This window comes from Dipodomys merriami, unplaced genomic scaffold (genome assembly GCF_024711535.1).
Source record: "Dipodomys merriami isolate MVZ:Mamm:240054 unplaced genomic scaffold, mDipMer1.0.p SCAF_133, whole genome shotgun sequence".
Classification (NCBI taxonomy): Eukaryota; Metazoa; Chordata; class Mammalia; order Rodentia; family Heteromyidae; genus Dipodomys; species Dipodomys merriami.
Window position 1 is genome coordinate 2479491 of NW_027202638.1, and position 17246 is coordinate 2496736.

At 42.4% G+C, this 17246-nt stretch overlaps 1 protein-coding gene across 1 annotated transcript; it reads left to right on the forward strand.

The window, feature by feature from the left end:
- The first annotated feature begins 11691 nt into the window (after positions 1–11691).
- Positions 11692–16421, forward strand: LOC138825040 (calcitonin gene-related peptide 2-like). The gene is made up of 5 exons (XM_070019392.1): positions 11692–11795; positions 12736–12830; positions 13096–13257; positions 15210–15399; positions 16008–16421. Exons 2-4 carry the CDS (start codon positions 12745–12747, stop codon positions 15373–15375), a joined length of 414 nt encoding a protein of 137 aa, XP_069875493.1. The 5' UTR covers positions 11692–11795; positions 12736–12744; the 3' UTR covers positions 15376–15399; positions 16008–16421.
- The last annotated feature ends 825 nt before the right edge of the window (positions 16422–17246 follow it).

Consider the following 17246-nt stretch of genomic DNA (forward strand, 5'->3'; position numbering starts at 1 on the left):
GTTTGGGTCTGTCAAATGATGATCAAAGTGCAATTGTTTTTGAAGTTTTCATTTGTTTTTTGGTGGTACTGGGGATTGAACGCAGGGCCTTGTGCCAAAGTGAAATGTTTCTGAGTACTCTGTAGCAAGTCCTGTGAGCATAAAATGGAGACAGCATACATACCTTTGGAGGAAAGGGCCATCAAGCATGTCTTGAGAACATCCTTATTTACGTCATTGTTCTGCAGGGCTAGCCCTGGCAACCTTATTGTTCAGAACAAGGCAATTTGTATAAACAGCATCTCTTCATCTTTCATTTTCAAAAAGGATTTATTTTTATCCCAAAATATCTTTCAATCTACTTATCCTAAGGGGCCGTGCTTCTTTGGCAAAATTCCTCTGGCTGCATTAGTTGGAAACCTCTCGGATCACCTCTCTTTGGCTTCCAATCCCTGTCTGACTGACAGCATCTAAGAGATGACCTCCTCCGGGAATAAGTGGAGGGATCTCTATAAAATAACCAAAAATCTTTGTAAAAACAAAGCATTCTTGCAACCACTTATAATTTTCCTCTGAGTGATCAACAAAGAGAAACAGTACATGGAAATCTCTCTGTTTATATTTGTCCCTCCGAGGCCAGCAAACTATTTTCTATCCATTATATAGGGTTGTTTGGGTGGAACAGTGCCTTGAAGATGTCACCATTACATGGAATGGTCTTGTGTTTATTATGCAGAGTAGATGGAAGCCTGTAGAAATGTGAACACAGTGTGAAAGGATCTCATATTGCAGTGTGAATGATGACAATGTTTTTAACTGAGAAGAGCATTGCTGTGCATGAGCCAAGAGACTCTTTCTGCAGCTGTTGGGAACCATTTCCTCTAAGTCTCATCCTGTTAGTCCGTCATCAGGTGAGAGTGTCTCTTGGGCTGACTGCCAGTTCTTGGATTGCTGAAACACTTGCCTAGGCTCTGGCTACTCACCTCACAGTGCTCTCTCATAGTTCAGAGTGACTCACACGGAAAACTGTTACCTCATTTTGTTGAATTCCATTGTGTGGGCTGAAGGTTGAGCTTAGCTGGGAGAGAAGAAAAAGGGATCAAAGATGAAGCCATTAATTGACAATCCCAATTACAAAGTGACATATGAGCCCATCACAGGTCTTAAAAAAGGAAGGTAAGCTGAGGGCTTTGCCCTCTGCTAGACTTTCTTTTGCTGCAAGGCACTGTGAGTCACAGGCTGAGCTGAGGGCAGGTACAGTGAATGTAAGAAAGCTGATGCAAAGAGATGGAGATATCCACTGAGTTCTCACAGGAAAAGAAAGGTAGAAACGACTGCCATTTCTATTGAATGAAAGGCAATACTTTGAGAAATCTGTTCAGTAAATGTCTGAATGTTGCTGATACAGCCCATAAAGGAGCTGGACAAGTCATGCCTCATGTTTCAAAGTCTTAGGTTTCAGTTCCTGAGTGTCCTGTCTTTGGTCTGGCTTCATTGATCTGCTTTTATCAGTCTTCAGATAGTTATTGATTCAACTTTTGTGCTATGCACTGGTTTGGGTATTAAGGCCAAGAAGACCACTCACGAGGAGCCTACAGTCTAGTGAAAGAAAGGAAATGATATTCAAATAATGTTTTTAAGAGATGATATCAAAGAATGGTAAAGGAACTATAAAAAGTTGATGTTATAAAAAGATTTGGGTAGGGTGCTAAGCAAATATCTTTTTGTATGTGTATTTACTGGTGCAGGGACTTGAACTCAGAACTAAGATGCTTTTTTACTCAAGGATAGCAGTCTGCCATTTGAGACCCTGCTCCACTTCTATCTTTTAGTAATAGTTGGAGATAAGAGTCTTGACAAACTTTTTCTGCCTGGGCTGGCTTCAAAGCACGATCTTCAGCTCTTTGCCTCCTGAGTAGGAGGATTACTGGCTTGAGCCACTGATACCATACCCTATCTTTTCAAAGTAGATGATACTGATGAAATCAAGTACTGAGATTATACTTATTTTAAGCTAGAAACTGAAGAATAATTCAGCTTCACTGATTAGAGAAAGTTGTGGTAGAGTATGGCCATAGAAGGTGAGGACTAGGATTGATAGAGGAGACAGAGACCTAAGCAGTTGCAAAGGTTCTGGGTGGGAAAGGTCTTGGTTCTAAGTTCTAGTCCTTTTCTTAAAGCTAGATTGAATTTATGGGTGAGAGGAGAGTAGCAAAAGAGGATGAGAAAGAAAAAGAGAGAGAGACAGAGGGAAAGAGAAGCTAGATCATATAAGGTTCAATAGTTAAGAAAAATTATTTAAATTTTTATCCTAATGACATGGAGGATTGTTAGAAGGAAAGTGAGTTAGTATAATCTACCTTTAAAAATATTACTGTGAGAATTGTGTGGAGAAGGAATTACAGGGTTAACAGTAAAAGCCAAGAGAATTTGGATTACAGTTGAACAGGTAGGAGATGATGGTGTCTTAGTCCAGGTTTTCCATAGAGATGGCAGGGGTGAGGAAGGGATTTGAAGTATGTTTGGGGGTGAGGAGAGGAGAATTTATAGGACTTCCTATGAATTGGATATAGATGAAGAAAAAGAGTTATTGATTCAACTGTTTACTAAGAGGGTTACAAGTGGAAAAGGAATAAACTTGTTGAAAAATAATTGAAGACATGGTTAGTTAGAGAGGATTATTAAATATCCAAGTGAAACATATGTGGCTTATTCAGACGAGATAGGGCGCGTTCAGGGTGGTATGGCCGTAGACGATGTGGCTTATTCAGTACATATACATTCAAAGGTATTTTATAAGCCTTCCTATAAAGGCTAGAAATTTAAAAAAGAAACATTACTCAGCAGGTTTTCTTGCTGCTAGGATTCTACAGTAAACTTATATTCTGGCAATGAAAAGGACCCACAACACTTAGAATGAAGAAGCAAACACTTTGTGATGGAGAGGAGACAAGATACTAGGCTACTCATAAAGTCACCAAAGGTAAAGGTCAAAGTTGCTATAGGTGAGCAGCAATAGACTTTCTATTAGAATAGTTCCATATTGATGCAAGTTTCTTCTGGATGTATTACTCTTGGCTATGTGGCATCCAGACTTGATTCTTTTTTTTTCTTTTTGGTCATGAGACTTAAACTCTGGGCTTGGGGCGCTGTCCCTCAGCTTTTTAGCTCAAGGAGAGCACTCTACCACTTAAGCCAATGCACTACTTCCGGTTTTATAGTGGGTTTTCATTGGAAATAAGAGTCTCATGGACTTTCCTGCTTGGGCTGGCTTTGAACCGTGATCCTCAGAACCCAGCCTCCTGAGTAGCTAGGATTACAGGCGTGAGCCACCGGTGCCTGGCTCAGACCTGATTCTTTGGATTAAAAAATTCTATAGCTATCATCTGTGGTTTGAATGTATCCTCTCCAAAATTCATACATTGTCATTGTAATGATATTGAGAGGTTTCAATCTTTAAGAGCTGATTAAGATGTGAAAACTCCTTCCTTAATGATGGATTTAAAACTATTATAGCTTGTCCTTCTGTCTTCTGCCATGTAAAGTCTTGAAGAGACTGAATGCTAGGACTTTTATCTGGGACTTCTTAACTGCCAGAACTGTAAATTTTTGTTCTTTATAAATTACCTAGTCTAAAAAATAATAAATTACCTAGTCTGAGGTATTTCATTATAGTAACACAAAAAGACGAGGACACTACCATAACCTTATAACAATTCCTGTTCTGCTTAACTTGGGTTAGGCATTTTTTTATGTAACTAAAGACTCAGATATATGCAGTATTAAATGTTAACAATTAAAACAATTGTTAATAGTCATGCTGTTATAGCTCATGTCCTTTCAGGAGTACATATAATAATTTAATTATAACCAAAATTAGACAGTTGAAAATGCTTATACACATGAGTAAGTCTGGTAGATTATATTCATTATTAAACATAGTAGATTCCTCAGAAATTTTTAGATCAAGAAAAACTTCTAAAATACGAACTATCGAGAAAAATAACAATAGGAAACAACAGTTTGATTCATGAAAACTAGTAAGTTTAGGACAGGGAATTCCCCACCCATCCAACTCTAAGAAGACTTGGGCAAACATGTCCTTCCTGTTCTCCTTGGGACTGAGGACTTCTGTATGGGTTTGGTTTATTGATGCAAGAGAAAAGAAGTCATTCATGCTTCTACTGAAGCCTCAAAGGGGTACTAAAGAAACTGGCTCTAGAATCAAGGGGCCAACTAAAGGAATTTCTCAATGTACCAGGAAAGGAGATTAAGCATAAAATAGTCCAGAACAGCCAACGAGGTTACATCAACCTATCATAGACTGGTGTCTCGTCTCTTACAATATATTATGGATGGGAAACTTATTCTAAAGAGGGTCAGTAGCAGCAGATGCTTTGTATAATTATATGAGCTGTAGCAATTGTAGTTGTGTTGGTGCACCAATTACTTCCTGCCTTGCTATTTTCTCTGACTAGAAAAGGTTGATTATGAAGCATGGTTAGATGTGCCAAGGCGTTAGGATCTAGAGAAGCTACACCTCAACTTATGATGGACTGGAGTTGGTAGATAAAAAATGTATTATTACTTATATATATCTGTCCGTCATCCATCCGTCTGTCTGTCTGTCTGTCTGTCTGTCTCTCGATATGTGTCTGTTTCTTTCAGCAGCACTGGAGTTTGAATTCAGGACTTTAGGCAGGTGCTCTGCCACTTGAGTCAAACTTACAGCCTTTCATTGCTTTAGATAATTTTCAAATTGGTCTTATATTCTGGTTTTACTTAGTAATGCCTCCTATGTAGCTGGGACTATAGCCATGAACCATCACGTTCAGACAAAGGATGTTCTTTTAAACTTATATTGTAGGGCTGGGAAGGTGGCTCAGTGGTAGAGCGCTTGCCTTGCATGCTCAAGGCCCTGGGTTTGATTCCTCAGCACCACATAAGCAAAAAGTAAAAAGCCGGAAGTGGCGCTGTGGCTCAAGTGGTAGAGCGCTAGCCTTGAGCTGAAGAGCTGAGGGACAGCGCCCAGCCCAGAGTTCAGGCACCACGACCGGACCCAAAAAAAAAAAAAAAAAAAAACTTATATTGTATCTTAAAGTTCAATAGCATCATGGAAATACTGAGTGCTATCACAGAAACACTCATCAACCTAGAACTCCGCTTTATATAGGTTACAGTTGAGAGCTAAGAAAGATAGGAAAGAGTGGCAATCATAGACCAAGTCATTAGAGGTCTTTAGGTTTACCCACAGGATAAATATTTTCTCATTTCTAGTTTGCTCCAACTACTTCTAGTGAACATACTTCTGTTGTTTTTCTGATGCCAATGGAAGCAGAGGGTAAAAATTCAGGTAGACTGGGATTGGGGCTAGAAAGTGATACATTGATAGTAACTAGAAGAAACATACCAAAATTCAAAAACATGGCCTTGAGATCCTGTGGGGAAGGACATGAACCATTAAAAGTGATGGTCCTGAAGCTCTGAAGCATGAAAGCTGAGGGTCAGTAGGTGTGGAGGTGAACAGCCTGGCTAACTTAGGGCCTTACTCAGGACACAGCACTCCTGTGACCGATGTTCTTTTGATGATGGCTGTGAGTCATCCAGAGAAGGTTAAGAAGAGAGTGTGTTGCATTTTAAGAGGGTGTCCATTCATAATGGCCATTAAAAAGGTATGTGTTCAGTTTCCTGGGAATTTACCCTAGCAAAACCTCTCATTGAGAGCACTGAATGGAAATGATTATTACTCTAGCTAGTTTTATAAGGAAGTTCTTAGGAGATACATATCCTTTTCAGTATGGAGCAATGTAGAAAGAAAGAGAGAGAGAGAGAGAGAGAGAGAGAGAGAGAGAGAGAGAGAGAGAGAGAGAGAGAGCGCCAATTTGGAGTCTGTGAGTCTGATCCAAGAGAGAATTTTAATCATCTCAGCGGAACCCAACCTGAGTAATTTCTGACGTCACTTATTGAGGCTGTCCATTTCTCAGAGTGACCAGCTTGGGTCTGGGCCACTAAGCTTTGTTCATTCTCTGGCAGGAACAGGCAACTCTAAAAATATTCAGTAGAAGGGACTTTTGCAGACTTGTGTTGGCATCTCTATTTCTTGGGGAAAGCAGCCTCCAGGAAGGTGGCTTATGCTGGACAGTGAGAATCAGCTAAGATATAGTGCCCAGGAATTGAGTCTAATTTGAAGGCTTTGTGAAGAGTGCATTTCTTGCTTGTTAGGTCAGTCTTCTTACTTGTTTGGCAGAAGGGAAAGGAGTGTGAAGATGTATGTTTCTAGTATATTAGAAGCAAATGCCTAGTTGGCTGCTAAAGACTTGGGCCTATAAGCCTAGGTATTTTAGGAGGCTGAGATTAGAAAGTCTGAAGCCAGATGGGCAGAAAACTTCTCAATACTTCTTCTTAAATAGTCAAGTGAGCCTAAAAACAATTTACAGGAAGGTCAGGAACCAAGGCCTTCACTATCTTATGACTCCAGAACATTGTGAATTCTCAGATACTGTGGCTACTGTCTTGTAACTCTGAATGGTGTAACCTCCTAGAATCTGCAATTTAACTGCAGCCTGTATATCTGCCCCATAACTATGGGACCCTCGCCTAGCCACCCTATGTAACCAGTCTGAGCTTGAATTCCTCCTTCCAACCTAAACTTTTATTAAATTCCTGTAAATTTTTACAGTCGGAGCTCAGACTTTGGAGAGAAACGCCTCTGGGCTGACCAGTATGAAATAAACCCTACTTCAACAAAGTTACTCCTATTTCTCTGAATGTTTCACTTGATTTCTTGATGGTCTGTTCACTTTTCTTTGACAAAATGAAAACTGGTCCTTAGCTACAACAGACCTGCACTCAGACCTGCTCCTGAGGAGAAAGCGGGACTCTACCTAAAAAATAACAGCAAAAACCAGGGCTAGAAGTAGGGCTCAGCAATAAGACTGTTTATCAAGCATGAAGTCCTTAAACTCCAGTAAGAAAGAAAACAAGGGGAAAAGCCAGTGCCCTAGAAAAGCTTGGGACTATGAGTAGTTATAGAATGAACTGACTGCAGAAGTGATTGCAAGCCTTTACAAGGGGGGTAGAGTTAGATTTTCTTTTAATTTCTTTTGTGTTCCAGAAAAGGGTGGAGGACTCTCACAATGAATAATAGACTTGCAACATCTTTCCTTGTTTATCAATTTATTCTTCACTCCACTCTCCATTTAGTGCTACTCTCTGGAGACTTGAGGACTTCTCTGAGAGTGAACAAGAATCTAAAAGAAAAGACTTACAGCTGCTGATAGTTCAGGATTCTCCTCAGTAAAATGACAAATATGCTTCTCATCTGATCACTTTTTATTCAGGATTAAATATGGACAACTCTGCCATCTTTATCTTCAGATTGGTGCCTTATCAGTGTGGCACTATTTAAAAAGGAAACTTAAATACAAATGAACATCAAGGAGAACTAGAAATGCAAAACTCACTTCTAATAGGCACAAACAGAACAAATAACCTATATTTAATAGCTTCAGGGAGCTAAGAGATGCTACAGCCATGATAAAACCAAGAGAACATAAAAATAACATTCAGAGAATAAACTCAAAGTTCTCTAAAATGAAAAATATTATCAAAATAATTTTTAAAACATAAAATTTTTACAACTTTCTCAGAAAGAGGTGGGGGACATAGGAAGAAGAAATAGGAGAAGTATGAATGAGCAGGAGGAGGAGTGAACTATCAAAGAAACAAAGCAAGAGATTTCCCAGCACTAAAATCCATGAAAATTCAGATTGCAACTGTTTCTAAAGGAATTACCCTCAGGACTCAGAATAATAAATAAAACAGTCTCCCCTCAAGACCCATTGGATCTCTATCCAATGCTAGCCTTAAGGAAAAGTCTCAGGACCCTATCTGAAAAAAAATTAAACCCAAAAGGTCTGGAGTAGTAGAGTGTTTATCTAGCAAGTTTAAGGCCCTCAGGGCTCTGGAAATAAAAGAGAGTGAAGAATATTTTCACAAATCAGAATGGAAATAATTTTTAACCTAAAATTCTTCCCAGAAAAGTTATCAGTAACATAATAGTGAAGAAACACTACCAAAATGAGGGAATAAATCACCAAAAAAGAACAGATGAGATCCAAGTAAAAGGGATCAACAAGTCATAGGCAAAAAGAAAAATAGGGCAATGAAAATAATTTCTAACAACAAATATAAATATTCAAAGAAAAATAAAATACACTGTATGGCTCAGGAATAATGTTTATATTGACTTAATGTAAATTATGAATACTTATTTGACAAACATGTAACTACAATAGTGGGAGGAGATAATTTAAGGTAAGTTGTGTTTTGTTTGAGGGGTAAGGGAAGATATACATGGACTCTTGTTAAGTCTGTCAAGAAAGCATGATTTTCTTTCATTTACAGTGAATTCCTAGTACCTAAATCAAGGCTTTGCATATAGTAAGTCCAAAATGATTACATATCAAATGAATAAAGCTTTCTCATGTGGAATATTTCCTCTAAGAATTTTGTCAGAAATAGTAAGTTGCATAAACTTCAAAAGCTGCAGTGAAACCCATCTCTCTAAAAATTTATGACTATAACATTCACAATTTAAAAGTATATATAAGATGAGCATCAAAATATTTAAGAGGCACTTTAAAAGTCAAAGATTTTCCTAGGAAACTGTTCTGTGTAAATCCTTATGCTAGTTAGGTTGATTGAAGATGTCTTCAAGCTCAGTTCCAAGGAAACCAAGATGCAATTTTCTCAATTTGAAAGCAAATTATCTTATTGACTTTTTTCCCCATCCACTCACTAATATAATACCAGGATGGGCTTAGGGAAATTGCTTTGTTTTGCTTTTCAAGCTGGTGGATTTCTAGAAGGAAGCTCTAGGTACTTACCTTGTGCTGGTTTCCACAAAGTTTCACAAGAACAGAGGTTCCTTTAAATAAATAAAAAGAGGCATGTCTCTGGATCAGCTATAAGCTTTTCCACCTAATAATTTCAATTGTGTCTGCTGTCCAGATCAACTTTGGCTGTAAATTTACAATTTAGACTAATGATCCTGTCCATTTATTCTAATGGTTGGTCCATTTATTTACTACCTCATTCTTCAGTTTTTGTTGAGTTACTGTGCTCCCACTATGCTCTATGAATTGCTGTTCAAAGACATTTGCGGAAGAAGAAAACTAGGTCAAATAATTTTGGGTGTTAGGAACTAAAAGAGCCCATCCTGTTGGCAACCAAGAAGATAAACCAACTGGCCCGACCAGGTATATCCATTCTTGCCAGAGCACCAGGATGCGTTGGTGCCTATGTAGAAACTACTGCCTACACTTCCTGCATTAAGAATGCATGCCTGGCCACCTAACTTGTCTGTAAAGTAGGGTACACCTGCCTTAAGAAAAGTTCTAGTGTCAGAGATCTGGTCTTTGGAGATCATGCTAGTTTTCCAGCTTCCAGTTCCCAAAGTTCCGAGGTCTTCCCGCTTAATATTTTGGGGCTTCTCAAGATGCTGAATAGGGGACTCTCCTGTGCTTCCCACTTGTTTTCTGAGTTCCACATTCCATTGATGACTCAGAAGGGACTGGAGTGCTAGGACTCTGGGTGTGGGACCTTCTTGTCATGTGGAGAGTACTGGAGGGTGGGGGAGCTGCTGGGCTACCAGCTCTTCCAGATCTCAAGGACAGTGGTGGTGGTCTGGGAAGTAGTGTAAAGGACAGAGGCCACAGGCCGGCAGCCCATCCCAACATCGCCTTTCTGGTAGGCAGTCCCTCTCAGGGGCCAGAATCCAGAGAGGAGATATAAATGTGTCTTCTCTTATAAGGGTTTGGTAGAAAGGTCCCTGAGTATAGGCCACTTAGGTAACCCTCATTGCATTCAAAAGTGGACCCAATAATTTGGGTGTAGAGAGATCTCATTATTATGTGGAAGAATACTTTAGAGAGCAGTCATGGTGCCTGGCATGAGATCACAAAGGTCCTGGGAGCCCTCTGTCCGGCTTCCTGCTCACTACAACTCAGCCACCTTCCTGCAGGAAGTAGCAACTTTTGCTGCCCATCCTGCCTAGGTGCTGTCTGCATACCATACTTGCAGGCTAGTGGCAGGAGTTACTGGCAATCCTCCCTCTCCCTCCCTTCTTGCTTCCTTCCCTCCTCCCTACCTCTCCTTCTCTCCTCCCCCTCTCTTTTCTTTCCCTCTTTCTTCCATCCCTTCTTCCCTCCCTCCCTCCCTTCCGCCTTCCCTCCCTCCTTCCCTTTCTGTTCTTTTGTTGGGGATAGGGTGGAGTAAGTGGAGGTATCATTTGGAGTTATGCTTCTTTATGATCCTTGCCCCATAAGTTGACTCCTGACATGGAAAAAGTAACCTAGAGGACCTAGACAAGACATGGTGATCCTTTCTGACATACAGAAACTGTGAGCACTGGCCATATGCATCCTTAGCTTTTGGCTAAGCCTCTTGATTTTTGACCTGCACTGCACCCTGGTTTAGGTTTTCTGCAGCAATCAAACGCTGAAGATCAAACCCACCAGAAGCTAGGGGCCACCTGCAACCTTCCCCAGATCCTTGAGCCAGAGATGCATCTTTCTGAACCCAGGAACTGGGATAGGGGACAGGGTGGATTGGCATTAAGAAAAAAGAAAGATGCTGTCCTTTTGTGTGTATGTGTGTTTGTTAATGTGGTCTGCATGTGTGGGGTGCAACTCGGGACCCCAGCCTGTTCCCTAATGCAGGCTTATCCTTTTGCAGGAGGTTGGTGAGGGCGAATGTATTCCAGAAAACGCTGAGTGTTGGGGAATGTCTGCGTGAGTGTGACAGAAAGACCGAGCAGGTGGCTGGGGTCCAGGTCCCAGAGCAAGCATGTGTGAAAGTTACAGGCTGCCAGGCTGCTGCTAGTGCAGCCCCTCTTGCTTCTCTGGAGGCGGGGCTGGGGTGGGCCTTAGGCTTCGGTGCACTTAGCTTTTATCTCTTAGGAGCTTCAGCTTCAGGGCAGCAGTAGGAGAAAGGGGAGGAAGAGCGGCGGCCCTCGCCTAGCAGCTTGGCAAACATTAGGGTGGAGTGAGGGATGCAGAACCCACGGTCTGGAATTTGGAGACACGCAGTGGGGGAGGACGTTGCGGAGCCTTCTGTGCAGGCAGGGACAGCTTAGCCTCTCTCTGGTTCTCTTCTGAGGCAGAGGAGGTTTGGAATCAAAGCCATCTTCTTCGAGAGTCTTGAGCCTTAGTGCACTGGGTTAGGAGTGGGGGCTAGCTCAGGTGGAATCCCGGATCAGAGATGATTATTTTTTTCAAGGACCCTTCCCGGCTCCCTCGCTCATCCTTCTTGGTTATTTCTGCTAAGTTTCATTTACAAACCAGGGCTACTGTTGGACCTGCCGATTGGAAGGATTCTCCACTGGCAGGGCGAGTAGAGGTGCCGTTTTGGAATGCAGGCATTAAGGAGGTGAACAAAGCTCTAGCTTCGCACTGCGAAAACTGCCGAACTCTCCCCAATTTGCCCCCCTCCATCCCCGCCCCCCCTTTTAAAGAATCAATTCTCTTCCTGCTCCTCAGAAATGACCTCAAAGCAAATACTGGGAGCGGACAGTCCTTTCCACTGAGCATCCCTATGGAGTGAGTGAGCTATGACGCAATCGGAGCTCGGTCGGTCCTCTGATTGGCCGGTCCTGGCCACTTTGGATTGGTGGAGCGCACTGGTGGGACCCTCCTTCCCGATAGCGCTGGAATAAGAGCTCGGGGCTGGGAGAAGGCGCCCACAGCAGACGTTGTGCTCTTTCTCCGTGGACTGGCCACTGCCCACTCACACAGTCCTGAAATTCACATCACCAGGTGAGGCGCTTCTCATTCTGCTCACTCCTGCAAACTGCCTCTCTCAATTTGTACTTCTTCATTTGCCTGCTTGCCTGCCTCTGGTTTATTTCTCCATGCCATTTCCACTTATACTTCTGGGGGGGGGGTCGGAGCTCTTCTCTTGGATGGGGAGACAGCTATTGGGGCTATGCTGGCATTAAAAAAAAAAAATAGAGTGGAACTCCGGCATGCCCAGGACTCTGTTATGATGCTGGGATCTGGGTGAGTTCACCTAGAGGTGCCTGTGGCTCCTGTTTGGGGGTGGTTGGCATGTAGGGAGACCCAAGTCATCTGTGTTCCTAGGAATCACGTTGACTGCAAGGATAGTGGAGCTGAGCTTTCCTCAGAGGCAGCTCCAGGCTGAGAGCATCCCAGGGACAGCAGTCCGGTTCTATGGCAATAGTGTTTGTAATCAGAACAGTGGGCTCACTGGTCACTGTGTGAAGTGTGGGCGCCCAGCACCCTCTGTTAAGCTGCATTGTTGCAGTTCTGAGACATCTAGCACCTTAAATTTTCCCCCATATCCACAGATGGAAAGATTAGCTCTCTTTTTCAATGTACCCCTCACTGCTCCCCTACGCCATACCTCTAACAGAGAAGGTGGTCCTAGGATGTTCAGTCATTAAAAAGACCAGCAATTAGGGGAACAAATCTACAGCAGGGTGGGTTGTGAAAAGAATGTGTGTGTCTGTTGTGACTTTTCCCTGTTCTACCACAGAGGAAACCCTAATTCTACTCATCTCCTTGTTCTACCATGCTTTTCGCTCAAATATATCTTTTGGGATTCATAGCAGCCCTCTTGGAAAATAAAGTAATGGATATGCCAAGAGGTGAAGTAACATGGCAACTAAGGCAGAAGCAGGATTAGGACCTAGGTCTGTGGTCTTGATGCTATGGTAATGTCATTCTCCTTTTACAGAGAAACAACATGGGCTTCCGGAAGTTCTTTCCCTTGCTGGCTCTCAGCATCTTGGTCTTATGCCAGACTGGCAACCTCCAGGCAGCACATTTCAGGTGAGACAGTCTGAAGCCAGAAGCTTACTCTTCTTCTGCTCTCCTTCCACAGACAACTCTGTGGCTCTGGAGTTACACTTGGCTTTGGTAAATCAGTGCCCTCAGGTGGATACTGGTTTTGTGCCCTGTCTACTGGGATCTGGAAAACCACATCCCCTGTGGTAGAGACAGACGCCAGCAAGCTTGGCTGCTTATCCTGAGGGAGGGGAGGGAGCAGGGAGTGGCTCAAAGCCCACACTGGGTCTGGTCTGTTTCCCCTCTGCAGATCTGTTTTAGAGAATAGCCCAGACCTGTCTACCCTTAATGAGGAGGATGCACGCCTCCTACTGGCTGAACTGGTGCAGGACTATGTGCAGATGAAGGCAAGGGAGCTGGAGCAGGAGCAGGAGCAGGAGCAGACGCTAGAACAGGAAGCAGAAGACTCCAGGTAAGTCTTCTCACCCTATTTTGATATATCCTGGAGGACTCATCCAGAGAAGTAGGGCAGAAACATTATTAGTCAAGAGTCCAAAGGCTGACCTTGTTCATCAGGATCTGGGTCCCAGCTATTGTCAGTCTCCTTGGAAAACACAGTTTTGATGCAGCTAGAGGGACTCTGGTTAGATTCCTTAATATCACTCACTTCTGAAAATTATTGGGAAAGGAGATAGAAGAGTATTCACTTAGTCTGGGAGTTGGTCTTGAAATGCTGGGGAGACATCCTTTCACTGAATGAATTATAAATTAGGGCTGGTAAGTATAAAGACAGAAGCTGGATTTGATATCTCAGGAGGTTTTAGAAATTCAGCTATAATTTTTTTCACCCCCACAAGGAGCCTTTGATTTAATTTTTTGTCAGTGGTGGGGCTTGAAATCAGGGCCTGGGCACTGTCCAGGAGCCTCTGTGTGCTCAAGGCTAGTGCTCTACCACTTGAGCCATAGTGCCACTTCCGGTTTTTGAGTGGTTAATTGGAAATAAGAGTCTCATGGGGACTTCTATTCCCTGGCTTGCTTGTAACTAACTGCAATCCTCAGATCTCAGTCTCCTGAGTAGCTAGGATTACAGGTATGAGCCACTGGTGCCCACCCAGTTTTGCTTTAATTTTTAAGGTAGTAGGACATGGTAGAGCAGTGACTATGATAGGTCCGGGACTCTGCAGAGCTGTGCATGTTGTTCCTGGGTCAGGGAGGGCACCCTTCCACAGCTCTACCTCCCTGTGTGCCCTGAGCCTAGAACAAGACCAGCCCTAGCCTCATCCCAGCACTACCTAGGTGGAGGCATATGGGGACCTGCATCTACCCTGAGAAGTCCCACTGAATCCTCCCCATAGTAGAGCTATGAGCTGCCTTCCTGTGCGTCCTGCCTCAGCTTGAAATCCCCCTGCCTGGCCTAACCTTGTGCTGCCTGAGAACAGCATGACACTATCTGGCATGTCTTTTCCCTAAAGCTTGGACAGATCCAAGATCTAAGCAGTGTGAGAATGTGGGTACTTGTGTGCTGACATGAGTCTGCGGTACCTGAACAACTTTCATAGCTTCTCTGGCATCAGCTTCAGTCTTGAAACAACATGCAGGAAATGAGATATAGCAAGAAGTTTGCCGACATACCACTTCTCTCACTTTTGGTGTCAGGATGCTACCTGATCTTCTCCCACTCCTTCTTGGTTTCCTTTCTTATTCCTAATTGTGAACTTGATGCATATTCCTCTCTGATTGCTCAAGCTGGTGATGATAGCTTTGTCTATGACTGAGAAGGTTCAGAACCTCTGGATGGAAAGGGAGAGAGAAGTCATAGATCAGAGGTGAGAAACTGGGGGAATTCAATGAATCCCTCATAGGCTTTTACAACAGAGTTGTCTAATCACTGCTTCTAGAATCATGCTTCCCATTTTATAAATATATTTTTCTAAAAGGTCCTGAGCCTGGTGGACCTGGTTTTGGTCCATGAGCCAGGCTTATGAGTGTCTAGTACTATGCTTAGGCTGCAGGGAAGCTGGATACAGGGTTCTGGAGGCCATCTCTATGACCCAGTTCAAACAGCAAGAACAGATAGCTAAGGAGCAGGTAAACACTTTTGGGATAGGATATGGCAAACCCTCTTCTATGAGCTTCTTCCAGATAAGACCTTTGTGTTTGTGTGTGTGTGTGTGTGTGTGTGTGTGTGTGTGTGTGTGTGTGTGTGTGTGGCGCCCACACGCACACACATACATCCCACATTTTTGATCGTTTTGGGCAGAGATCTTAGTAAAGGTTGCCAGTCCATTTCCCCCAAAGCTTTGGTAATTGCACTTTGGAGAATCACTGATTGTTAAGTGGTGTGTGGAAGTACCGTGGGGGGCAGGCTCATCCCCACCATCCTCACTGTCATGCCTTGTTTTCTTTCTCTGTTCTGAAAATCAGCATCACTGCCCATAAGAGAGCCTGCAACACTGCCACCTGTGTGACCCACCGACTGGCAGGCTTGCTGAGCAGATCAGGGGGTGTGGTGAAGGACAACTTCGTGCCCACCAATGTAGGCTCCAAAGCCTTTGGCCGCCGCCGTCGCCGCAGGGAACTTCAGGCCTGAACACCTCATGACTCCAGGAAGAAGGTGACTACCTTGTACTATGGGTGGGGAGAGGAAGGATTTTGGAGGTTGAAATCCATATTTTGTAATTCACTGACCCTGGTAGGATCTTTAGGGCCCTTCTCTCTAATTCTATTCCTCCTGAAGCAGTGAGTTCCTTCTAGACGTGAGCTTGATATCAGACTGCTAGGACAGGCTTTAAAGATGCCTGTCATTTTTTTTTTTCTGAGAAGAGACGTAAAGTGTATATTTGATGGGTTGAACAGGGGAGGAGCTGGTAGGCCTTACTGAGGGCTACTCCTCATGAATACGTCACTTTCAGAAAAGACTTTACCTTTGGTCAGTGTTCACAGATCCAGACTACAAAGCCACCACCATTCCACTACTAACATTGATAGTAACAGTTGAATTATCTTTATTTACCTTATAAGCTTCCTTATACCTCATATTCTCAATGTATGAATGCGATGTGGTAAAACAACCATTTAGATAAATTAGTGTTCTGTTCAGTGATAATTGTGATTCTTCACTTCTTATTCTTTCCCTCCTCTTCTTCTTTACCCTTCTCTTCTTCCTTCTTTTCATTTTTTTCTTCCTCTTCTTCCTTGTTAAAATTGTTGCTTTTATCTCAGGTCAGCATGAAGTTGAACTCACCACTTCTATTAACTTGTGTTGACAACAAGTTGGTAAGAAGAACCCAAGGAAGATACACATGTCTGCATCCTTATAGATAATGGGAAAAAATGCATCTTGGTCACTTGAAAGGAATGAAACTGAATGTAAAATAAGCTAGTTCCATATTTGTTGTGCATCATTTTATATTGATTCTATGTCCAATAAATGTGATGGTATCTCCCACTGGCTTATCTGGTAGTAACCTGGTTCTTTGAGAGCCATCCTGTTGCTCATAGAAGCTCTGCTGAACCTTAAAGGGACATGAAATCACTGCCTCTTGTAGCCTCTGGAGACTTATGGTCATGGTGATGCTGTGCCTTGATGTTGAAGAATATGATTGTATAATTTAAGGAAGTGTCAAAATTGTGCCATTTGTGAACTTCATCAAGATTAAAAACATATTTTGGATACAATCGTTTCAAGTCCATGGTGGTGATTCATTTCAATTTCTTTTTCTATGTAATAATAATAATGATAATATTGATGATTAATATTTTAATTCTTACTGTGGGCCAGATGATGTTCAAAGACAGTACTTTCTACCTGTGAATTCATTTAATATTCATGGTAAAGCCAGGATAGATATTATTCACCTCACATGTGAGGAAACAGTCATGGAGAAATTAAGTCCAACTTACAGTAGACACGTGACAGATCTGGGTTCCTGTCAGAGCTTACAATTGAAATCACCACTGGCTCTTTTACAGTAATGGCTCTTGAAGTTCTCCAAAGGGAACTTCTTTTGCTTACCTTCCCCACATGGTAGATACTCAGATTTTGGAGACATAAAAAATTTAAACATACAAATCACCTAGGTTTTATACACTGAGTTCTTTGTACCCCTGCCTTGGCTTCAAGAGTAATATGGTCAATAGTTGTTACAGCTACATACCATCTACTTCCCAATCCCCAATGTAATATGTCAGTACCCTCATAAATTATTTCTCTCCATATTTTTAAGTGGGAAGGACTCTAAACATGACCAAAATACTATTTACCAAAAAGAAAATTTTATTTTTCTTTTGTGCCAGTACTGTGTCTTGAACTCAGGGTCTTGGGATCTTGTTGACTTTTTCTCAAGCCTGATGCTCTACTACTTGAGCCACAGCTCCACTTCTGGTTTTTCTGCTGGTTAATTGGAGATAAGTATCTTACTAGCTTTTTTCCTGGACTGGATTCAATCTGTGATCCTTACA

Bases quoted from the DNA above. Each gene is read 5' to 3' on its own strand.
- LOC138825040 (XM_070019392.1), top strand. From the start codon at position 12,745: ATGGGCTTCCGGAAGTTCTTTCCCTTGCTGGCTCTCAGCATCTTGGTC. The intron at 12,831-13,095 runs GTGAGACAGTCT...TCCCCTCTGCAG, and splicing joins CTCCAGGCAGCACATTTCAG to ATCTGTTTTAGAGAATAGCC. The intron at 13,258-15,209 runs GTAAGTCTTCTC...TCTGAAAATCAG, and splicing joins CAGGAAGCAGAAGACTCCAG to CATCACTGCCCATAAGAGAG.